The 26,161-nt window shown below is 39.7% G+C and overlaps 1 protein-coding gene across 1 annotated transcript in view; it reads left to right on the forward strand.

Annotated features, from left to right (window-relative positions):
* SLC9C2 (solute carrier family 9 member C2 (putative)) overlaps positions 1 to 24,582 on the forward strand; it is a 95,185-nt gene extending 70,603 nt beyond the window's left edge. The window contains exons 21-26 of the mRNA XM_060078601.1: positions 10,129 to 10,227; positions 12,339 to 12,506; positions 13,786 to 13,917; positions 20,039 to 20,224; positions 21,748 to 21,832; positions 24,371 to 24,582. Of these exons, the coding sequence (XP_059934584.1) occupies positions 10,129 to 10,227; positions 12,339 to 12,506; positions 13,786 to 13,917; positions 20,039 to 20,224; positions 21,748 to 21,832; positions 24,371 to 24,582 (882 nt within the window). The remainder of the gene's footprint in view (positions 1 to 10,128; positions 10,228 to 12,338; positions 12,507 to 13,785; positions 13,918 to 20,038; positions 20,225 to 21,747; positions 21,833 to 24,370) is intronic.
* Positions 24,583 to 26,161: the final 1,579 nt, after the last annotated feature.

The raw sequence follows: 26,161 nt of genomic DNA on the forward strand, positions 1-26,161 counted from the left end.
TTGAAGAGAGAGCATATAGATGTTGATGGAGTGAGTGTTAGAGAGAAGGAATGACTTCTAGGATTTTAGTCTGAAATTAGAAAATAGTCTGAAAATAGAGTAACCATTTACTTGGATGGGGAAGAGAAGATTTATATGGGGAGGGACAAGAATTTGCTTCTGAAGAGGTTAAATTTGAGCAAGCTATTAGACTTCCAAGTGGAACTGCTAAGTAGGCAGTTAGATACATGACCGGAAGGCAGGTGGGAGGCCAAACTGGAGAAAGACATTTCAGAGTTGTCAGCATAGAGCTGATATTTAAGGTGTTGAAACTTGATAATTTAAGGAATTATTGCAGACATCCAAGGATCGAGTCTTGAGCTCTCCAACATTTAGAGGTGGGGAGATGAGGAAGAATTAGCAAAAAGAATTGAGGATAGAAAAAGTGATCAGATTGATGGTTACCAGAGGTGGGGAGAGGAAGCTGGGTGAATTGAAGAAGTGGGTCAAAGGGTACAAACTTCCAAGTTATAAGATAAATACTGGGTATACAACATGATGACTATAGTTATATAGTCATATATTTATAGTATGTTTGAAAGCTGCTAAGAGAGTAGATTCTAAAAGTGCTTATCACAAGGAAAAAAATTTTTTTATAACTATATGAGGTGACGTATGTTAACTAAACTTATTGTGGTAATCATTTTGCAATATGTGTACGTCAAGTCATTATGCTGTACACCTTAAACTTATATAGTGCTGTACGTCAATTATATCTCAATAAAACTTGGAAAAAAAGAATTGAGCTATCTATCACATAGGAGGAAAATAAAGAATGGTGTCCCAGAGCCAAGTGAAGAAAATATTTCAAGAAGGAGAAAGTGATCAACTATATCAAATGAGGCTGAGAGATCAAATAAGATGAAGACTGAAAATTGACTATTAGATTTAATAATGTAGAGGTCAGTTTTTTTAAAAAGAGGATCCATAGATCTGAATTTTTAGGTGAAAATTCAAAAATTTTAAAACTTGGTAACAAGTTCAGAATTTTAAAAATACAGTGCAAGACAAACAAAATATATCTGTGGATTGGGTGTGACTCACGGACCACCAGTTTGTGGCTTTACTTTTAAATGGCTATTATGTGAATTATAGGGATAATAACTTTTTTGTCAACTTGTTAAAACCTGTTAGATTTTTGGAATCAGGAAAACTCTGTGACGAAGAACAGTACTTGCTTTACTACAAATTTGGTTGTACTGTACCTTGTTGTCTAGTCATGGAGATATATGTCATCTGTTTATTCATAATGAGGGGACATTTTGCTTGTTTTCTAGAAAGACAGCAATCATAGTGGAGCTTCTATTGAGCTTTGAATATCTGATTTCATTTAGGCCATACTAATGTTTTCTTCATGCCAGAAATATTTGAATTTTTCTTTTGAAATTGATTTCATATTTAGTTAAATTAAGACTTCTTTGGTTGAAAGTAACAAAACCCTACTTGAACTAGTTTAAGCAAAAGGGGAGCTTACTGAAAATATATCGTGGTGGTATACAGAAGCTAAGAAACAGTTGACAAACTAACCTTGAGCAGGGTGGGAATCAGGCCAGCTCTGAGATGTCAGTGGTAGGAATTTGTGGACCCTTCCTGTAGTACTTGGCTATGATGACTCAGTTCTCAACTCCCAGGCTCTTTGTCCCTCAGTTCAAATTCTTAAGGGAGAAATCCAACTGGCTTAGCTTGAACCAGATCTCCAGCTTTGAGAAGTACAGGTTTGGCTGTGAGGGGGAGGAAACCTGACGGGCAGGGGTCACTGGGGGTAGTTTGGAAAACAGACCTCAAATAAACAAGGGTGGTAGGTGAGGGATGGGCCTGGACTGGAAAGAAGGTATCTAAAGGGTGTTTATTACAATCTGAATCCTGTTCAGTTTTTTAAAATATCCAACTTGAAAATAAAATTTGAATTTGGGGTTCTTTATAGGTAATACTTTCACAAGTATAATTAATGGACCATCCTGCAGTGAATGGGGGAGGGATGGGAAAAACAATGAGAGAGAACTCCAGAAATTAATGGTTTCCATACACCCGAGGTGACTCTATATCCAGGGCACAACCTTCTTCTCCTCCTTAACCTGCCATGCCAATGCAAAGCTGCTGGACTCTCTCCACCCACTTATAGATATAGCTCACTCTTTAAGTGGCCCTTTTCCTTAATATGTTGGTTCTTTTTTTTTTGTTTGTTTTGTTTTTTTGCGGTACCCGGCCTCTCACTGTTGTGGCCTCTCCCGTTGCGGAGCACAGGCTCCGGACGCGCAGGCTCAGCGGCCATGGCTCACGGGCCCAGCCGCTCCGCAGCATGTGGGATCTTCCCGGACCGGGGCACGAACCCGCGTCCCCTGCATCGGCAGGCGGACTCTCAACCACTGCACCACCAGGGAAGCCCAATATGTTGGTTCTTGATAGCCATTTAAATCAGATTTCACTAGGATAAAGAAAAATGAAATGGGAGCACATGGGCATTATTCTCATTAGGAACAGCCCAGGGATTACATGGATAACTAAAATTCTTGTAATAAATAAAACAAACACCCCTCATTGTAGGCATTGATTTCAGTCTTGGTCTCCATCACAGCAACAATAGTTAATTTTCACTACTCCTCCCTTCTTTCACCCTCCAACTGGTGTGGTTAATTAAAATGGTAATAGTGTATGAAGATAAGCCTGAAGACAAGAGTTGAGAAAAAAAGGTCCGAAAGAGCTAGAGGGAGGATTTCAGAATGGCACCTGGGAGATTGGTTCAAGATGGCAGAGTAGAAGGATGTGCACTCCCTCCCTCCTGCAAGAGCATCGGAATCACAACTAACTGCTGAACAATCATTGACAAGAAGACACTGGAACTCACCAAAAAAGATGCCCCACATCAAAGACAAAGGAGAAGCTGCAATGAGATGGTAGGAGGGGCGCAATCACAATAAAATCAAATCCCATAACTGCTGGGTGGGTGACTCACAAACTGGAGAACAATTATAACACAGAAGTCCACCCACTGGAGTGAAGGTTCTGAGCCCCACGTCAGGCTTCCCAACCTGAGGGTCCAGCAACAGGAGGAGGAATTCCCAGAGAATCAGACTTTGAAGGCTAGTGGGATTGGATTGCAGGACTTTGACGGGACTGGGGGAAACAGAGACTCCACTCTTGAAGGGCACACACAAAGTAGTGTGCACATCAGGACCCAGGGGGAAGGAGCAGTGACCCCATAAGAGACTAAACAAGACCTACCTGCTAGTGTTGGAGGGTCTCCTGCAGAGGCGGGGGGTGGTTGTGGCACACCGCTGGGTACAAGGACACTGACAGCAGAAGTTCTGGGATGTACTCCTTGGCGTGAGCCCTCCCAGAGTCTGACATTAGCCCCAACAAAGAGCCTGTAGGCTCCAGTGTTGGGTTGCCTCAGGGCAAACAACCAACAGGGAGGGAACTCAGCCCCACCCATCATCAGACAAGCAGATTAAAGTTTTACGGAGCTCTGCCCACCAGAACAACACCCAGCTCTACCCACCACCAGTCCCTCCCATCAGGAAGCTTGCACAAGCCTCTTAGGTAGTCTCATCCACCAACGGGCAGACAGCAGAGGCAAGAAGAACTACAATCCTGCAGCCTGTGGAATAAAAACCACATTCACAGTAAGATAGACAAAATGAAAAGGCAGAGGACTATGTACCAGATGAAGGAACAAGATAAAACCCCAGAAAAACAACTAAATGAAATGGAGATAGGCGACCTTCCAGAAAAAGAATTCAGAATAATGATAGTGAAGATGGTCCAGGAGCTCGGAAAAAGAATGGAGGCAAAGATCGAGAAGATGCAAGAAATGTTTAACAAAGACCTAGAAGAATTAGAGAACAAACACCTATAAGAATTAAAGAACAAACAAACAGAGATTAATGATACAATAACTGAAATGAAAACTACACTAGAAGGAATCAACAGCAGAATAACTGAGGCAGAAGGACGGATAACTGACCTGGAAGACAGAATGGTAGAATTCACTGCTGTGGAACAGAATAAAGAAAAAAGAATGAAAAGAAATGAAGACAGCCTAAGAGACCTCTGGCACAACATTAAACGCACCAACATTTGCATTATAGGGGTCCCAGAAGTAGTAAAGAGAAAGGACCCGAGAAAATATTTGAAGAGATTATGGTCGAAAACTTCCCGAACATGGGAAAGGAAATAGGCACCCAAGTACAGGAAGTGCAGAGAGTCCCAGGCAGGATAAACCCAAGGAGAAACATGCTGAGACACATAGTAATCAAATTGACAAAAATTAAAGACAAAGCAAAATTACTAAAAGTCACAAGGGAAGAATGACAAATAACATACAAGGGAACTCCCATAAGGTTAACAGCTGATTTCTCAGCAGAAACTCTACAAGTGAGAAGGGAGTGGCACAATATATTTAAAGTGATGAAAGGGAAGACCCTACAACCAAGATTACTCTACCCAGCAAGGATCTCATTCAGATTCAATGGAGAAATCAAAAGCTTTGCAGGCAAGCAAAAGCTAAGAGAATTCAGCACCACCAAACCAATTCTACAACAAATGCTAAAGGAACTTCTTAGTGGGAAACACAGGAGAAGAAAAGGACCTATAAAAACAAACCCAAAACAATGAAGAAAATGGTCATAGGAACATACATATTGATAATTACCTTAAGTGTGAATGGATTAAATGCTCCAACCAAAAGACACAGGCTTGCTGAATGGATACAAAAACAAGATCCATATATATGCCATCTACATGAAACCCACTTCAGACCTAGGGACACATAGAGACTGAAAGTGAAGGGATGGAAAAAGATATTCCATGCAAATGGAAATCAAAAGAAAGCTGGAGTAGCAATAGTCATATCAGATAAAATAGACTTTAAAATAAAGACTGTTACAAGAGAAAAAGAAGGACACTACATAATGATCAAGGAATCAATCCATGAAGAAGTTATAACAATTGTAAATATTTATGCAACCAACATAGCATCTCAATACATAAGGCAAATGCTAACAGCCATAAAAGGGGAAATCAACAGTAACACAATAATAGTAGGGGACTTTCACACCCCACTTTCACCAATGGACAGATCATCCAAAATGAAAATAAATAAGGAAACACAAGCTTTAAATGAGACATTAAACAAGATGGACTTAATTGATATTTATAGGACATTCCATTGGAAAACAACAGAATACACTTTCTTCTCAAATGCTCATGGAACATTCTCCAGGATAGACCATATCTTGGGTCACAAATCAAGCCTTGGTAAATTTAAGAAAATTGAAATCGTATCAAGTATCTTTTCCGACAATGCTATGGGACTAGATGTCAGTTACAGGAAAAAAACTGTAAAAAATACAAACACATGGAGGCTAAATAATATGCTACTAAATAAAGAAGAGATCACTGAGGAAATCAAAGAAGAAATTAAAAAATACCTAGAAACATATGACAATGAAAACACGATGACCCAAAACCTATGGGAGGCAGCAAAAGCAGTTCTAAGAGAGAAGTTTATAGCAATACAAGTCTACCTCAAGAAACAAGAAACATCTCAAATAAACAACCTAACCTTACACGTAAAGCAATTAGAGAAAGAAGAAAAAAAACCCCAAAGTTAGCAGAAGGAAAGAAATCATAAAGATCAGATCAGATATAAATGAAAAAGAAATGAAGGAAACAGTAGAAAAGATAAACAAAACTAAAAGCTGGTTCTATGAGAAGATAAACAAAATTGATAAACCATTAGACAGACTCATCAAGAAAAAAGGGAGAAGACTCAAATCAACAGAATTAGAAATGAAAAAGGAGAAGTAACAACTGCCCTGCAGAAATACAAAGGGCCATGAGAGATTGCTACAAGCAACAATATGCCAATAAAATGGACAACCGGAAAGAAATAGACAAATTCTTAGAAAAGGACAATGTTCCAAGACTGAGCCAGGAAGAAATAGGAAATATAAACAGACCAGTCACACTGAAATTGAAACCGTGATTAAAAATCTTCCAACAAACAAAAGCCCAGGACCAGATGGCTTCGCAGGCGAATTCTATCAAACATTTAGAGAAGAGCTAACACCTATCCTTCTAAAACTATTCCAAAGTATAGCAGAGGGATGAACACTCGCAAACTCATTCTATGAGGCCACCATCACCCTGATACCAAAACCAGACAGAGATGTCACAAAAAAAGAAAACTACAGACCAATGTCACTGATAAACATAGATCCAAAGATCCTCAACAAAATACTAGCAAACAGAATCCAACAGCACATTAAAAGGATCATACACCATGATCGAGTGGGTTTTATCCCAGGGATGCAAGGATTCTTTAATATATGCAAATCAATCAATGTGATACACCATATTAACAAATTGAATAAAAACCATATGATAATCTCAATAGATGCAGAAAAAGCTGTCAACAAAATTCAGCACCCATTTATGATAAAAACTCTACAGAAAGTAGGCATAGAGGGAACCTACCTGAACATAATAAAGGCATATGACAAACCCACAGCCAACATCACTCTCAATGGTAAAAAACAGAAGCCATTTCCTCTAAGATCAGGAGCAAGACAAGGTTGCCCACTCTCACGACTATTATTCAACATAGTTTGGAAGTTTTAGCTATGGCAATCAGAGAAGAAAAAGAAATAAAAGGAATCCAAATAAGAAAGGAAGAAGTAAAACTGTCACTGTTTGCAGATGACATGATACTGCACATAGAGAATCCTAAAGATGCTACCAGAAAACTACTAGAGCTAATCAATGAATTTGGTAGAGTAGCAGGTACAAAATTAATGCGCTGAAATCTCTTGCATTCCTAAACACTAACGATGAAAAATATGAAAGAGAAATTAAGGAAACACTCCCATTTACCATTGCAACAAAAAGAATAAAATACCTAGGAATAACCTACCTAAGGAGACAAAAGACCTATATGCAGAAAACTATAAGATACTGATGAAGGAAATTAAAGACGATGCAAACAGATGGATATAGTATGTTCTTGGATTCTAAGAATCAACATTGTGAAAATGACTGTACTACCCAAAGCAATCTACAGATTCAGTGCAATCCCTATCAAACTACCAATGGCATTTTTCACAGAACTAGAGCAAAAAATTGCACAATTTGTATGGAAATGCAAAGGACCCAGAATAGCCAAAGCAATCTTGAGAAAGAAAAACGGACCTGGAGCAATCAGGCTCCCTGACTTCAGACTATACTACAAAGCGACAGTAACCAAGACAGTATGGTACTGGCACAAAAACAGAAATATAGATCAATGGAACAGGATAGAAGCCCAGAGATAAACCCACGCTTATATGGTCACCATATCTTTGATAAAGGAGGCAAGAGTATACAATGGAGAAAAGAAATCCTGTTCAGTAAGGTGTGCTGGGAAAACTGGACAGCTACATGTAAAAGAATGAAATTAGAACACTTCCTAACACCATACACAAAAATAAACTCAAAATGGATTAAAGACCTAAAGGAAAGGCCAGACACTATAAAACTCTTAGAGGAAACATAGGCAGAACACTTTATGACATAAATTACAGTAAGATTCTTTTTGACCCACCTCCTAGAGAAATGGAAATAAAAACAAAAATAAACAAATGGAGCCTAATGAAACTTCAAAGCTTTTGCACAGCAAACAAACCATAAACAAGATGAAAAGACAACCCTCAGAATGGGAGAAAATATTTGCAAATGAAGCAACTGACAAAGGATTAATCTCTGAAATACACAAGCAGCTCATGCAGCTCAATATCAAAAAAACTAACAACATCCAAAAATGGTCAGAAGACCTAAATAGACATTTCTCCAAAGAAGATATACAGATTGCCAACAAACAGATGAAAAGATGCTCGACATCGGTAATCATTAGAGAAATGCAAATCAGAACTACAGTGAGGTATCACCTCCCACCGGTCAGATTGGCCATCATCAAAAAATCTACAAACAGTAAATTCTGAAGAGGGCGTGGAGAAAAGGGAGCCCTCTTGCACTGTTGGTGGGAATGTAAATTGATACAGCCACTGTGGAAAACAGTATGGAGGTTCCTTAAAAAACTAAAAATAGAACTACCATATGACCCAGCAATCCCACTGCTGGGCATATACCCTGAGAAAACCATAATTATAAAGGGTCATGCCACCTAGAGGGGTGGGATAGGGAAGGTAGGAAGAAGACGCACGAGCGAGGAGATGTGGGGATATATGTGTATGTATAGGTGATTCACTTTGTTATAACAGCAGAAACTAACACACCATTGTAAAGCAATTTTAGTCCAATAAATATGTTAATAAACAAATTTTTAAAAATGGGTTATGTACCACAGTGTTCATTGCAGCACTATTTACATTAGCCAGGACATGGAAGGAACCTAAGTGTCCATCAACAGATGAATGGATAAAGAAGATGTGGCACATACATACAATGGAATATTACTCAGCCATAAAAAGAAATGAAATTGAGTTATTTGTAGTGAGGTGGATGCACCTAGAGTCGGTCATACAGAGTGAAGTAAGTCAGAAAGAGAAAAACAAATACCATATGCTAACACATATATATGGAATCTAAAAAAAAAAAAAAATGGTTCTCATGAACCTAGGGGCAAGACAGGAATAAAGACACAGACGTAAATAATGGACCTGAGGGGCTTCCCTGGTGGCGCAGTGGTTGAGAGTCCGCCTGCCAATGCAGGGGACACGGGTTCGTGCCCCGGTCCGGGAGGATCCCACATGCTGCGGAGCGGCTGGGCCTGTGAGCCGTGGCCACTGAGCCTGCGCGTCCGGAGCCTGTGCTCCACAGTGGGAGAGGCCACAACAGTGAGAGGCCCGCGTACCAGAAAAAAAAAAAATAATAATAATAATGGACCTGAAGACGGGGAGGGGATAGGGTAAGCTGGGATGAAGTGAGAGAGTAGCACTGACATATATACACTAACAAACATAAAATAGATAGCTAGTGGGAAGCAGCCGCATAGCACAGGGAGATCAGCTCGGTGCTTTGTGACCACCTAGAGGGGTGGGATAAGGCGGGTGGGAGGGAGATGCAAGAGGGAGGGGATATGGGGATATATGTATGCATATTACTGATTCCCTTTTTTATACAGCAGAAACTAACACAACACTGTAAAGCAATTATACTCCAATAAAGATTTGTAAAAAAAAAAGATAACTAATAAAAACTTGCTGTATTTAAAAAAAAAAAAGAATAGCACCTGCCCAAAAAAACAAAAAAAAAATAATGTCTGAATAATACATAAGGGGGATAATTGGCTTTAGGAGAGCTTTTAAAAAAAATATTGTGAAGTCATGCATGTTTATTTCTACACTGTAAAATAAATCAGAAGTGAAAAGTGGAAACCTTTCACTCCCCACCCCACACTTCGAGATAACTACTATGCATGACTTAAAAGTATGTTTCCCACACATCTTTGTAAAATGCAAATCTGTCACCATAATTCTCCTGTTACAAACCTTTTAGTGGCTACCCCCTGGTTTTGGGAAAAGCCCAGACTTTTTACCAGGCCTGTGAGCCCCTTGGAGACCTGGCTTCGGCTCACCTCTCCAGTCCTGCCTCCACCTGGGCTGCAATATGACTTTCCTGGGCCCGAGGCACTTCTGCCTTTTCCTCTGTAAAAAAGCACCAAAAAATTATACTTTATGATCGTGTTAGTATAAAGATGAATATATTAGTATTAGATGTTTTAGTATTAAGACATTTTACTCTACCTAAAAGTTCTTTTATTTTCTTCTGATTTTAAAAGAAACTAAAACATTGTTGTAAATCCCGAAAAGTATTGTGAACCCTCGACACTGTGCCTACTGATGCCTAATGGATAACTCAGCCCTGGTCTCCACCCTTCCGTGCCTGCCTGAGGTGTATTGAATCTTCTGTGGTTACCCCCAGTGCAGTTATTCTGTTTGCTTCTGGGTCTTTGCATAAACTGAATCCTCTGCCAAAGAATATAGTTTGTTTTTATGCTTTAAAATCTTATTTCTATTTAGAGAAGTAGACTGTAAAGATTTGTGTTAATTCCCTTTTTCTTTCCTTTTCTTTTCTTCTTTTTTTTTCTTTCAGGAAAGAGCCAAACTTGCCTATTTTGACTATGGAGATGTCATTTGTAAAGAAGGTGAAATGCCACAAGGAATCTACTTAATTATTTCAGGAATGGCAATTGTAAGGGACTATTTATTATTTACTGAAAATGTATTTTGAAATATGTAATTATCACATAAGGAGAAATTTAGGAACTAAGATATTTTGAAATTTTTAACATAATTTGTTTTCCAGATGAAACCATTTCTGTTCAGAATGAACACTACAGCTGAGAGATAATTATAATACCCACCATCCGAAAGGTGCTTCCCATCTTACAAAATGCTTTCATAATTATTACTTATTCCTCACAACAGTCCTGGGAGGAACAGTCTTTTCGATGTTCAGATAAGGAACCCAATACTTGGAGTGGTTGGGTTACTCACCTAAAGGAAATGAGTGTCAAGAATGAGGAAATAGACCACAACATCAGATTCTCCCAGAGGTCAGATAGGATGAAAATCATACAATTTTTAACCAGTAGGAGGCTTTTGGTGTCAGTAGAATGACAGGGACAAGAATCCTTTAGAAACTGAATACTAGTAGCTGAATCCATGGGTGAGCCCCAGCTATGACCAACATAATTCCTAGATCCTAGATGACAGTTACAAGTGACAAACCATTATTATAGTGCAAATAATATATTTGGCTTTCTATTTTTGGAATGGGTGTTTCAGACCTTAAAAATACCAAAATTAATCATGGAAATAAACTATTATAATAAATACTAACTAACACATGTATAGAGTTTATTAAGTGTCAGGCACTTTCCATTCATCCATTCACTCATTCATTCAACAAATATTTACTTCATTACTATCATGCAGCAGGCACTGCTCATTCTAGGCATAGAATCGGCAACAACAGAAGTCGCTGTCTTCTTAGAGTTTAATTTCTAGTAGAGGCATAGAAGGAGATGGGACAATGGACAAAATACATAAGTTAAATATATAGTATGTTAGCAGTGATGGAGAGATGAAGATGGCTAATTGTGACATTTAAAAGGATGGTAGAGAATGGCAATATGTTATGACATTGAATCCTTACATCAGCCTCATGTAAGGTGGAAAACTGATGGACAGAGAAATCAATTCATTTGTCCCCCCCACCACCAATCTTTGACAGCTATTTCCTCTTCTACTTTTGAGGGCTCATGTGATTACATTGGGCCCAACAGGATAATCCAGAATCATCTCTTTAAGTTTAACTGATTAGCAGTAACCTGAATTCTATCTGCAGAATCCCTTCACAGCAGTTCATAGATTAATGTTTGATTGAATAGCAGAGACAGGAATCTTGGAAGGATTTCTTTAGAATTCTGCTTACCACGGATGTTATCCCCTTTCCTTGGTTTGCAAAAAAGCAGAGACATTCTTGATTACTCAAAAGGCCTTTGAACTGCATTCAAAATTAAATTAAAAAATATCAAGTCCTTTGGAAGCATGAATGCCTCTAAAAGTTTGAATGATAATCACTAGGAGAGGATACAGTTTTCATAGCAACTCCTTCAGTGACCTTTTTTCCGTTTCCTGTGTCTTGAACAATAGCTTTCCTCTTTGATATTTACAGCTAAACTTTCTGGAAAGTTGTGTAATCCTTCTGGTTGATTCCTGCATCCTCCTCCTGAAATCTGATACCTTTCTTTACCCCCACCCACACCTACCAGTTCTTTTCCTGAAGTAACGCAACCATCCTGTGTTCATCCTAAAACCTTTTCCTGTTAATGTCTCATGGTAATTATTCTTAAGCATCTTAAGGGAAGCAAGGCTTCTACTGAAATCAGGGCTTGGTTTGGAGGCATATTAATTCATGATATCCGATTTATGCATCCATGCAACCAGAAGTTTTTTCCACCTGAGACACTAGCCTGTTATGCTAAGAATATCTAATAGAGTGGGTGCTTGCATTAGTGGCAGACTGCTATGACTACTTTGGTGGAATTTTTATACAAGGAAGGTAAATAGGGGTCATCTGTAAAGCTAAAGATTAGAAACAGTCTTGCCTTGGAGAGTTGAAATGTGAAAGAAACCATGATTCTTGTGAAGCCTAATTCCTCCTTTACACCTGAAAGTATTCATAAAGAATCTTTTCCTTCCATTGTAATAATTGCAAGAAAAACTGGGAGCTCCTGGGGTTTGGTCAAGGGCTTTTAATTTTATATTTCCCTTGGCACAATTTTTTCCCCTCTGCAGTTGCAGAGTTCACCTCCTACCTTTGGAATAGACAGGAGCCTAAGCGCTAATAGAGAGTCCATGACCAGGTTTACAGAGTACTGTACTAGTGGAGACATAATTGGAGAGTTGAGCTGTCTGCTTAAGCGTGAAATTGAATATACTACCATCTGTGAAACTATTTTACAGGTAAGAAACTGGTTCCGTCTATATTGTGGGTTGTTAGTTAATTCTTCCTCAAGTCAGTAAGGAGTGCCAGCATCTTTGCTTCCTCTGGGTTCTGATATCTTATTTAGTCACCCAACCAGCTACTGTGAAGCAGCTGTAGACTAGCTGAGAGAGGCCAATTTAGTGTCCCACATCTGCTGTGGGATCTGGAGGGTGATATTTTAACCAAGGAGACTATGCCAGTTTTTTAATTAAAAGAGAAAATATCTAACTTTTGATGTTATGAAGATAAGGAAAATATATATTTAAAGTGCCTGGCACGTTTAGGTGCTCAATAAATGGCCACCGTAATGAGAATGGTGTTTTTAAAGTATACTTGTGTTTCAACCCTCTTTCTTCCATTTTTCACTTGCTAAGTAAGAAGTTTATTTAACAAATAAATGGCCTGATATTGCACTAGCTGTGTGCGATTCAAACTGAAATTAGTGAAAGTTCCCACTTGCAAAGAATTTTCAAGCTTTTGGGACGGTTAGATGCAACAGAGCAGTGTCCAGAGTCTTAGGAGTATGACAAACAGAAAGGAATGTCGCCTTATCAGTTTATACCATTTCATTTTTGGAAGAGGAGAGAAGGCATGAATGTATTCACAAGGCTGAATTGAATTCACTGAATTTCAGGTAATTGAACTTCAGTGAATTCTGAAAGAGTTGTCTTCCTTATTTGGATTGGCACTTTGCTGGAAACAAATACTATGAATGAGCCAACGTGACCTACTGTGACAATAAAAATAGATAAGTTTATGTGACTTAGTTCCTTAATCATGGGCTCATGATTAGCCTACCTATTGATTGGTATAAAATTTCCTGGCCTGTTTTTATTTTATTATTATTATTTTTTCGGTACACGGGCCTCTCACTGTTGTGGCCTCTCCTGTTGCGGAGCACAGGCTCCGGACGTGCAGGCTCAGCGGCCATGGCTCACGGGCCCAGCCGCTCCGTGGCATGTGGGATCCTCCCGGACCGGGGCACGAACCCGTGTCCCCTGCATCGGTAGGCGGACTCTCAACCACTGTGCCACCAGGAAGCCCCTGGCCTGTTTTTAAGTCTATAGCTTTAATTGGACTGTACATTTTATCATCTTATGCTTAAATGGCAGAGTATCTTAATTACTATACTAGAGTTAGTTGATAGTTTTTTCTAGGAGGTTAGGCGAAGATGAAATCTACAGGCATTTTTTTTTTCTGATGGTCTTGTAATTTAGTTTCAAATCAAGCATACTGTTTGATACCTTGTCATTTCAGGCTTGCTTTATCTCCCTGGAGGATTTATATGAAGGCTTTGATGCCTTCTGGCCATCCCTGGAATATAAAATATGGCTGAAGCTTGCTCTCAGTATTGCCTATCAGTATTTTGAATCAAGTCTCGTTGATGAGGTAAGTTGCATGATTAAAATATGAATGAAATTTTATTTACTGTATTTTTTACAAAATGTATTTCATATTTTGGAGACAAAGAAAGGAAGGTGTGTCTGATCTTTCAAAGTAATATTTCAGAGTCCTGATCACTCACGTATCCTGACTTCCTATAGGTCATCAGTCCCCTTGTGACAGCTGATTTTCCCAGGCTACCTGCAGTCATCCCTTAAAAATAATAAAGTCAGCAAATCTTAAATAGGTAGATCCCCAAGAATCAAGCATAGCATTAAATAGAATGAGTTAATGAACATTCAGTCTGGTGTTTATTATAGTCTACTCTATCTACCTATGTTACTATAAATCTCCTGCCTTTTCAAATTTTTACTGAGTTTACTAAGCCTCATCTATGAACTTTCTCCCCAAAAAGTAGTGGTTCAAGTCTGTTCTTGGACTGGCACAATTTACAACCCCATATTTACATCCCATTTGGTAATTTTTGAGCCCCTATCATGAGTCAGCAACTGGAGAAGTGACAGACCTGAAGTTCAACAATATTCATTGAATTGTGAGATATATATATATCTGAATATAAATATTGGGTTAAAAAATTAGCATGTCTCAGGAGAATGAGAAGAGAAGCTACAGACTGGGAGAAAATATTTGCAAAAGACACGTCAGATAAAAAACTATTATCCAGAATATACAAAGAGCTTTTAAAACTCAACAGTAGGAAAAAAAACCAGCCTGATTAAAAAATGGGCCAAAGACCATAACAGACACCTTATCAAAGAAGATATACGAATGGCAAATAAACATAGGAAAAGATGCTCCACATCCTATGTCATCAGGGAAATGCAAATTAAAACAACAATGTGATACAACTACAAACCTGTTAATTGGCCAATATTTGGAACACTGACAACACCACATGCTGGCAAGGGTATGGAGCAACAGGAACTCTCATTCATTGCTGGTGAGAATGCGAAATGGTACATAGCCACTTTGGAAGACAGTTTGGCAATTTCTTACAAAACTAACATACTCTTGCCATATGACCCAGCAATCACTCTCTTTGATATTTACCCAAAGGAGTTCAAAACTTATGTCCACACAAAAACCTACACATGGATTTTTTTAAAAAATTGAAGTATATTTGATTTACAGTGTTCTGTTAGTTTCAGGTGTACAGCAAAGTGATTTATATATATATATATACACACACACACTTTTTCCTTATATATTATTACAAATATTGAGTATAGTTCCCTGTGCTATACAGAAGGTCCTTGTTGGCTGTCTATTTTATATATAGTAGTGTGTATTATATATATATTAGTGTGTATATGTTTATTCCTCCCCTCTCTTTCTCCTTTGGTAACCATAAGTTTGTTTTCTGTGTCTGTGGGTCTATTTCTGTTTTGTATGTAAGTTTATTTGTATCATCTTTTTTTTAGATTCCACATCTAAGTGATGTCATATGATATTTGTCTTTCTCTGTCTGGCTTACTTCACTTAGTATGATAATCTCTAGGTCAATCCATGTTGCTGCAAATGGCATTATTTCATTCTTTTTTATGGCTGAATAATATTCCATTGAGTATATGTACCACATCTTCTTTATCCATTCATCTGTCAATGGACATTTAGGTTGCTTCCATGTTTTGGCTATTGTAAATAGTGCTGCAGAGAACATTGGGGTGCATATATCTTTTCAAATTATGGTATTCTCTGGACATATGCCCAAGAATGGGATTGCAGGATCACATGGTAGCTCATTTTTAGTTTTTTAAGGAACCTCCATACTGTTCTCCACAGTGGCTGCACCAATTTACATTCCCACCAACAGCATAGGAGGGTTCCCTTTTCTCCACACCCTCTCCAGCATTTATTATTTGTAGACTTTTTGATGATGGCCATTCTGACCAGTGTGAGGTGATACCTCATTGTAGTTTTGATTTGCACCTCTCTAATAATTAGCGATGTTGAGCATCTTTTCATGTGCCTTTTGGCCATCTGCATGTTTTCTTTGCAGAAATGTCTGTTTAGATCTTCTGCCCATTTTTTGATTTGTTTGTTTGTTTTTTTGATATTGAGCTGTATGAGCTGTTTGTATATTTTGGAGATGAATTCCTTGTCGGTTGCATCATTTGCAAATATTTTCTCCCATTCTGTAGGTTTTCTGTTTGTTTTGTTTATGAAAAACCTACACACAAATGTTTATAATACCTTATTCATAATTGCCAAAACTTGGAAGCAATCAACCAAGATGTTTTTCAGTAGATGAATGGATAAACTGTGGTACTTCCAGACAGTGGAATATTATTCAGTGCTAAAAAGAAATGAGTTATTAAGCCATGAAAAAGACATGGAAGAAATTTAAATGCATACTACTAAGTGAAAGAAGCCATCTGAAAAGGCTACATACTCTATGGTTCCAACAATAGGACTTTCTGGAAAAGTCAAAACTATGAAGACAATAAAAAGATCAATGGTTGCTAGGAGTTGGGGTGAGGAGGCATGAACAGGTAGAGCACAGAGGATTTTTAAGGCAGTGAAAATACTCTACGATACATGTATGATGGATACCTGTCTTTATACATTTGTCCAAACCCATAGAATGTACAACATCAACAGTGAAACCTAATGTAAACTATGGACTTTGGGTGATTATGTGTATCAGTGTAGATTCAGTGGTTGTAATAAATGTACCACTCTGGTGGAGAATGTTGATAATAGGGGAGGCTATGCATGTATAAGGGCAGGGGGTTATGAGAAATCTCTGTACCTTCCTCTCAGTTTTGCTGTGAATCTAAAACTACTCTTAAAAATTGTCTTAAAAAATTAGCACATCATGCTAAGGCAGTCAATCTTTTACTATGTGGCAGTAATAATTTTCAGAAAAATTTTAACAGAAGGGTAAGGAGATTTAGATTCTTTTCCTTTTGCTTTGCCTCTTCATGAGCAGTAGGACAAGTTTAGAGTCTACTATGAAACTCCAGAGGAGAGAATTGGGACCCAAAAGTTGAAACTCTATGGAGTGAGACTTAACTCAATAATAAGTTGAATGTCCTTTCATTTTTTAAAAATTCACAAGCAACACATATTCATTATATAAATTTTAAAAACACAATTACAAAACATAAGAAGATAATAATAATTTTCTACCCCAATTTACTCCCCAGAAAATCTCTGTTTAACAATTTGGCTTATTTCCTTCTAGTCTTTTTCTATTAAAGAACTAACCAATTAAGACTTTTTAGAACCCCCAAGGACTAATAAGATTATGCTGAACCCCCTCCTCTAGACCACATAACTCAAAATTTATATGCATTTAAAAACCAAAATAGCTTTTTTTTTTTTTGCGGTACACGGGCCTCTCTCACTGCTGCGGCCTCTCCCATTGCGGAGCACAGGCTCCGGACGCGCAGGCTCAGCGGCCATGGCTCACGGGCCCAGCCACTCCGTGGGATCCTCCCAGACCGGGGCACGAACCAGCGTCCCCTGCATCGGCAGGCGGACTCCCAACCACTGTGCCACCAAGGAAGCCCCCCAAAATAGCTTTTTAAGAGATTTTTCTGGTTGTAAAATTCTAGATAAGTTTGCTAATTTTCTTATGTTTTTGGTGCCCCAACTATGCCGGTGCCCTCAGCAATTAAGTGTTTGATTTGCATGTCAGGGACCAAGATCTGAGGGCTGAATCATGTAGCTGTGTACTTCCTGTGGCTGGAAATGTTCAGAATGAGTTAATGGCTGCTGTCAGGGCACCGTCCAGGAGATTACTACTGTTGGACTGGCCTCTAAGCTCCTATATGAGTTTGCTGGGGCTTCTGTCACAAGGTACTGCAAACTGGGTGACTTAAACGACAGACATTTATTGTCTCACAGTTCTCAAGCCTAGAAATCTGAAATCAAGGTCCTGGCAGTACTGGTTTCTACTGAGGGCTATGGGGGAGAATCTAGTCCAGGCCTCCCTCCTTGGCCTGTAGATGGCTGTCTTCATCTTCACATGGAGTTCCCCTTGTATGTATGTCTGTGTCCAAATTTCCCCTTTTCATAAGGACACCAGTCATATTGGATTAGGTGTCCGCCCTGTTCCAGTTTGACCTCATCTTTTCTTAAACAATTACATCTGCAATGACCCTATTTCCAAATAAGGAAACTTTCTGAGGTACTGGGGTTTAAGACTTCAGTATATGAATTTTGGAGGGACACAATTCAATCCATAACAACTCTCTTCTAGCTCTAAAATCTATGATTCTGAACCTTGGCATATGCTTAAGTTTTGTTTTGTTTTGTTTGTTCCCTTGTCAAGTGGGACGTTTGCTTACTGCAAGGTAAAACCTGTGCATATTTAGGACTCTGGTTCTTGTGCGAATAGAAATCCAAGAGGCATAGCTGACTGCCCTGCTGTGGCTGATTATAAATAAATCAGGGCTGGGCAACCACATTCAGGGCCACTAAACAGTAGCAATATAAAAGCTCTGAATTCAGAATCTTGTCAATATAAAAGTTCTGAATTCAGAATCTTGTCAGAAGTCATTCTGAACTCCAAATAAATTCTGTCTGTTGGCCCCAGGGTCTGTTTGCCCTTTGGCACCCTCAAAGAACTCAGCTAAATCAGTGAATTTGCTTTCTTCTTCTTTTTTTAAACTTTTGATCTTTCCTTTATTTTAGTCATTATTTTTTTTTTTTTTTTTTTTTTTTTTTTGCTGTACGCGGGCCTCTCACTGCTGTGGCCTCTCCCGTTGCGGAGCACAGGCTCCGGACACACAGGCTCCGCGGCCATGGCTCGCGGGCCCAGCCGCTCCGCGGCATGTGGGATCTTCCGGGATCGGGGCACGAACCCGTGTCCCCTGCATCGGCAGGCGGACTCTCAACCACTGCGCCACCAGGGAAGCCCAGTCATTATTTTTTAAATTGAAGTATAGTTGACGTACAATGTTATCTTAGTTTCAGGTATACAACATAATGATTTGACATTTGCATACATAATGAAATGATCACCATGATAAGTCTAGTAACCACCCACTCCAAAGTTATTACAGTGTTATTGACCATATTTCTTATGCTGTATATTACATTCCCGTGACTTATTTATGGTGTAACTGGAGGTTACTACCTCTTAATCCTCTTCACCTATTTTATCCAGCCTCCCACCTCCCCTTCCCTCTGGCAACCACCATTTTGCTCTCTGTATCTGTAAGTCTCTTTCTGTTTTGTTTTGTTTGTTCATTTGTTTTGTTTTTTAGATTGCACATGTAAGTGAGATCATATGGTATTTGTCTTTCTCTATCTGACTTATTTCACTTAGCATAATACTCTCTAGGTTCATCCATGTTGTCGCAAATGGCAAGATTTCATTCTTTTTTATGACCGAGTAGTATTTCATTCCATATATATATATATACTGACTTAGAGGTCAGTCCAACAGTCCAACAGTATATATATATATATATACCACATCTTCTTTATCCATTCATCTATCAATGACATTTAGGTTGCTTCCATATCTTGGCTACTGTAAATCATGTTGCAGTGAGCAAAGGGGTGCATATATCTTTTCAAATTAGTGTTTTTCTTTTCTTTTTTTTTTATTTTTTATTTTTTTCTTTTTGCGGTATGTGGGCCTCTCACTGTTGTGGCCTCTCCCGTTGCGGAGCACAGGCTCCGGATGCGCAGGCCCAGCGGCCATGGCTCACGGGCCCAGCCGCTCCGTGGCATATGGGATCCTCCCAGACCGGGGCACGAACCCGTATCCCCTGCATCGGCAGGCGGACTCTTAACCACTGCGCCACCAGGGAGGCCCTGTTTTTATTTTCTTTGGGTAAATACCCAGAAGTGGGATTGCTGGATCATATGGTAGTTTTATTAATTTTTTGAGGAACCTCCTACTATTTCCCATAGTGGCTGCACCAGTTTACAATCCCAGCAACAGTGCACGAAGGTTCCCTTTTCTCCACATCCTTGCCAACACTTATTTGTTGTCTTTTTGATGATGGCCATTCTGATAAGTGTGGGCTGGTTTCCATTTCCTTGATGATTAATGATGTCGAGCATCTTTTCATGTGGAATATGCTTTCTTCTTGATACCATGTGTCATTTTGTATGATTTATAGGACAAAATCACATTTTATTTTAGGACTTAAAGTTTCAGAAGTGCGTGGCCCTCAATCATGCGTATGTGGAGACTTTATCAAGCTATAATGAAATGACTATTGACAATGTGAACATGAAATTCGTTATTCTTGTATACGGCAGTGTTATTGATACTAAGACAGAGGTACCATATCTTGCACCTTGCATTTTACCTAAAACCTGTGAACAGGTAAGGAGGATCATTTCTAAAGAGTCATTTGCTTTTCATGGTGCCCCATAAGTGACTTTAAAACTCAACCAACCACCTTAAAGAGAAATTTAACCTAGAAAGACCCTACAGTTCTCCCCTGCCCTTAACAAAACAGTTAAAATGTACCCAGGGCTTCTGTGTACTGTTGTACAAGTTGTGCCCTGCACAAGAGTGTCACTGAGGGACAAGGGGGGCAGGAATCTGCCTGCTCTCTGCTTGCCAAGCTGTTTGCCCTGGCATAGGCTGTGCGTCCACGGAGGAAGGACGGGGTACATTTTTCTTAGTTCACGCCAAGGCAATGACACTGCTTGCTAGCATGGCTCTGGAAGTTATCTGCACTGGCTAGTAAGAAGGGAGATGCACTGGGGCCATGTCACTTTGCTGACACATTAGGGGCTAGGGGCACAACTTGATAGAGGGCCCTGGCCCTCATCATTCCACGCCTCTGTAAGGAAAGGGGAAGTGTGAACACCTAGGACAAAACGGGATGGGAAGAGTAGAAGCCAGGTCCCTACTAGGCCAAGCCATCTGCCGTCAGACCACAGGAGTGATGTGAGGACAGAGCCCAAGAATGAGGAGGACCAAGAGGCCACAAGAAGAGCTGACATCTCTTTAATCTGGTAACAAGTTTGGGAGAAACCCTTTCTGCTTGTTCAGGCTGGGAAGATTCACTAATTTAATGAAATTTTATGTCCTGGAAAAGTTGGTAAACCTCCTAAAAAGTGCATTTACCACTTTCCTAACTAACGTTCTTATTTTGTCAGCCCCTCAACAATTCAGAGGTGAAGGTAATTTAAATGTTTTTTTAAACAGAAAATGAAAATTTAGCTTTGAAACAAGCGGGGGTGGACAGTGGGAGCAATCCCACAGTTTAGTTTGTTAAGACACCAGAGTTTGGAGTCAGGCATACTTGGATTTAAAACCTGACACCTGTGCCCACTAGGTGTGTGAGCGGAGGAAAGGTGCCTTCTGACCCTCAGTTTCCTCTTAGTAAGATGAGGATAATAGCAGCAGTCGTCTCATAAGGTTCTTGTGGGGATTAAATGAGATAATACGTGATAATATCTAGAAATGATAGTTATAATTGTTACTTATGTATGCTCCTTGCATTCTGGGAGGGCAGATTCTGTGGCACATGGGGCAGAAGCTTGAGGAAGAGAGCTCTTTTTCCTATCTGGGAAGGCTGGGGCCTGAGCCCTTGAATGTCAGTGTCAGAATAAAAGTAACTCAGTGGATGCTGGGGATTCCATTTTCCAAATTCGTTCCAAGTAAGGTGTAGAAATTTCCTTTCTGATGTTTATAAATATCCAAAAGATAACCTCCTGGTCCAAGACTTTTTGAAACAAGGTTAAAGAGGATTTGAAATGAAAAAGATAGAGCTTAGGTTGGAGGCCAGGTTCTAGGTTTTGGCTTATTTCTTATATTCTTTGGAAAGGTTAGGAAGCAGCCATCTTAGACATCAAAGAATGCTCTTTTGACTCATTTTGACTTTTCTCCTTTAGGTGCAGGGAACTTCAGATTTAAGCAAGCTGCTGGTTATCCAAGCACCTGCGCCTGCCAAAAATAATAATAATGCCAAGGTCATGGGTAAGGGGTAGCCCTTTAGTGGTAAGAAAACCACTGAGAAGGAATTTTGTTACATGCAAGATTCATTTTATTCTAAGAAAATGGTTTGAGGGCGTTGTGTGGGTTTATCATCCATCTCCATTCTTGGGCCCTCCCTGGCTGCCACATTGCTTCTGGGAGGTCACATATCAGAGACTTCCAGACACTGAAATCCAGGTGGCTCTTAACTCTCTCTCGTGCCTTTCCCTCCACAACCTTGTGGGAGAACAGCAGCTTCTACCTTGTACTCTGATCCTGTAGGCTGGAGCCCCGTAGTGCTGTTGGGGGCAGAGCAGGAATGGGGAGGGGATCAACTCACACAGCAGGCCCAGGTGTGGGAGCCGGTTTTCTCTCAACGACCAAAGGGAGTATAGAATCTGACCCATGTTCATTGAAAGCCACGGTCATAGCCACAATTCAGGTGACTTGCTTTGAGGTGCACTTTGATAGTCACTAAATAATTATTGTCACTAAATGCATATTAGTACCCAATTGCTTATATCATGGTGCTAAGCATACTATAAAGACTAGATAGGAAGGCCTTGCTGTAGGGAAAATACATTCAAGATCTTTCACTCAGTGCTCAGCATCCTGCCTTACCAAGCCTAGTGTCACCATTTTCCCAGCTACCCCAGCTTGAAAACACGGTCAACCTTGATTTGCTTCTCTAATTAGCACCATCCCAGTGCTTACGATTCATGTAACCTGCTAGCTCAGTCATTCTTAATGAATTGTTAATTTGTGGGGGAGGCGGTTACATGATTTCAAATTGTGTGCATAAAGGGCACATTTTATCAATAGTTTACATCTCAGTGTTCCTCATTTGCATAATTCTTATAAAATGCAACCCCACAGTATGCTGGGCACTGTGCAAAGCACTAGTTGGTGAGTGAGCGAACAAGGCCTCTGCCCTTGTCAGGAGGAGAGATATTCAAGAAGTAATTTCACTTCTCCCCTAGAAGCAAATTCAACCTCAGACATTCTTACAGCTCACTTTGCATGCCCTGTTCTGGGGTCATATGCAGCACCATGATATTGGGAGCTCCCTCTGCTCCTGGGTCTCCTGTCCAAGTTGGCTAGCACTGAGATGACCCTCACCCCAGCCTTCACAGTGTCTTTAGGTCTGCCACTCTGCTACTTCCCCAGCACTCTTGGGGCACAGGAGTGTATGGCAAGGCTGGGAGCTCAGGGTCTAATGTCAGCCCCCTTGGGGCACCCTGAGGGCTATTTTAGAGTGAGGGAAATATATATCACTCTGCATTCCCTGATGTGTTTGGGAGGAAAGTCACAAATGGTAGGCCCGTGGACTTGATCCAGCCAGTACACTGGATTTGGCCCACATACATGTGTTCTTTTAAAATTTTTAAATTGTCAAATATGTAAACATCCAGAAATTTCACATTTTAAAACATCCAGATTTTGAGCTTCTCTTGAAAAAAAAATTCAGAAAGTCTGCCAACCCTCAGTCCTCATATCTATGTGAGGCAACAATCAGAGCTGAGCATCTCTGGCTCCTACAGGGGAAGCAGATGCTCTACGATTTGCCTCAGTCCACTCCCTCTTGTGTTATGTCCAAACCATTTTGTTTGTGTGACCTGCCTCTTCTCATTTGGGTTTGCCAGCCTTTGTATTGGACTTTTGGGAGCCTAGTAACAAGTATCCTTAAGGGAAAAAAGTAAAAAGCCTATTTGAAAGGGGAGAAGAGAAAGGCAACACTTACAGGGAGGAAGTAAGTTGAAATTTCAAAATATCCTCTTGCTACCTATACTCTTAAATTCCTAATTTAGTTTTTCTGTTTCATGCATTTATTTGGATTGGCTCAGTCAACACCGGTCTTGGAATGACCAAGAGAGACTATCACTGGAAGAGAAAAAATGAGGTAATAAACGACACTTTGATTAGATTTTTCTTACTGTGAATATTAAACTACACAGCGAAAATAAATTGTAAAGTCAAGTAGCAACATGTAGGTGGTGAGAAAAATGGCAGCTCGTTAATATGGGAAAATTGGGATTAAAGTTCACCTGAATTACTTAACAATTAAAATTATAGAATATTTTTGAAAACTGTAATTTTGCCCTAGCCCCCCTCTCCCAATTTCCCCCCTCCTAACTCCCTCCCCCCCGATATTTAGTTCAAAAGTAGGGCTATCTGGGATTAAGGATGGGGAGGGCCATTCACCATACACACAGTTAGACATTAGTATGTAAATATGGATGATTCTCTCTTTGGAGTGCTCATTCCCATGGATGTGTGGGTCTCTCTGATGGGGGTGTGTGTGGCGCACAGGTAGATCACGGGCATCTTCCTAGGGTATCAATTTTATTTGACAGTCTTTCAAAGGGAGAAGTTAACTCATTTTGCTGTTAGGTTACTTAAAATATTTTGTCTTGAAACAAACACACTATGGAGTAGGATGACAAATTTGCATGAATTTAAGATGAAACAAGAGACCTCAAAACATTTTATTATGGAGAGTCACTTACGCGTTGCCCTGACATTATTTCCTTGTTTCCTCAGCAATCAGAGCTAATTTAGAAAAGTTTCAGAAGTGCTGGAAGCCAGGCCTAGCGTTGGAGAGGGAGAGGGCTGGTCGAGGCAAATCTGGTGGGGAGAAGGGTAGCCTGCAAGGCGGGGGAGAGGTCTCTGTGAGGGGCCCCGACAGAGTTCCCTTGGGCCAGAGCCCACTGCTGAGTGGGGTGGAGGAGAAGACAGGTCTGACAGAGCAATAGGCGATAGACAAATGCAGAAGTGGGCCAGGTAGCAGGAACGGTGCCAAGAATGGGCTTCAGGGGCCTTCAGCACCCTTCCTCCCCCAGTTGCCAAGTCACTCCAAATACACGTCTTCTAAGGAAAAATGATGTGCTGTGTAAAGGCAGCTTCACGAGAAGTCCCTTGGCCCATCACATCCCCAACCAGATAGCCACCCTAAGACCCTCCTAATAGAAATTCTGGTCCTGCCACTATTATTGATGACAATCACGGTGGTTTGCAGTGTGTTTGTTGGGGGAACGACAGCGGCCTTGACCAAACTGACAGTTCCTTGTTCCTTTAAACAAAGCAATTTAAATCTTTTTAGGCCATCTTCCTCGGTCATCCTCTCCTTTTTTAAAGGGACCCTATTTCACAAATGGGGAATCTCACTGGGAGTCTAGTGATTTGGCTCCTCACTTGCCACTGTCTTTTCCAGGCCCCATTATTAAAAAAAAATGCTCATTCCAATTTAGGAAAAAAGTTTCCAGCTTCCCTTGCACTCAGTCACAAAGTTAACTGGAATTCAGCTCTCCTAACATTGCTCTTTAAGTGCGCCTCTGATACACTACTCTAATTGAATTAATGTATCTCTCTTCACAAGATGATATTTGATGGTACAGAGATGCACATGTACTCACTCAAAGTCCTTAATATGTAAGATGTTTTAAAGGGAGTGTTCCAGATAATGGGACCTTTTCAGTAAGTTTTCTGATTGCACTTGTTTTTTTCTGAAATGCTCATAGTCAAATATTTTACTTTTGACTTTCTTTTATAGCTGGAAACTGGATCCCATTTTAGAAAAGGACATTAATGGCACTTATGTGATATGTGGAGTCAGGTTAAAGACCGAGCTGCTAATATCCTGACTCAAGTACCGAAAGGTTGTCTGGCAAGGAGTTTACTTAGAAGTTGCTAAAACAATTTACTGCTGCATTTCTTTTACAAGCAATTGAGGGACTGCTGCAAAAGCTCTAATTTTAAGGAGTTGCATTATACTTAAGATGTTCAAAATTCCTCAGGATAATATAAGATATCCTAAAGCTTATGGCCTAGCAAATGAAATCCTGCATCGAGCTGAGAGCAAGTTATAATACAGCAGGAGTTATCAAAAGCACTGTACAATTAACATACTACTATCTAAAGCATAGGACCTATAATTTTGATTTGTGATATTGCTACAATTAGTGCCTCCCTAATGTTTTTCAGAGTAAAATTATTTCCCCCATCCCCAATTTACTAAATATTGAAAAACAGAATAGGTTCCATAACTTTAGTTATTGAAAGCACAGTTTAGAAGTTAACAATCTTACATTGCATAGTACTGTTTGATACCACTTTTCATTTCATTTTAAAAAGTCAAATAAAATAGAATTTTATGATCTGTTTATTATTTAGAATCTATTATTCCTTTTCATTTCAACAAGATTTTAAAAGAATCAACTATACTCCAGTATAAAATAAAAAGTTACAAAAAAATAATAATGATTCTCTACTCCAGGGAAAACCATAATAGAAGTAAGAATAGAAGGAAACACAAGAGAAAAAGTCAAGCCTTTT

The sequence above is a fragment of the Mesoplodon densirostris genome, chromosome 2 (assembly GCF_025265405.1).
Source record: "Mesoplodon densirostris isolate mMesDen1 chromosome 2, mMesDen1 primary haplotype, whole genome shotgun sequence".
NCBI classification, from domain to species: domain Eukaryota; kingdom Metazoa; phylum Chordata; class Mammalia; order Artiodactyla; family Ziphiidae; genus Mesoplodon; species Mesoplodon densirostris.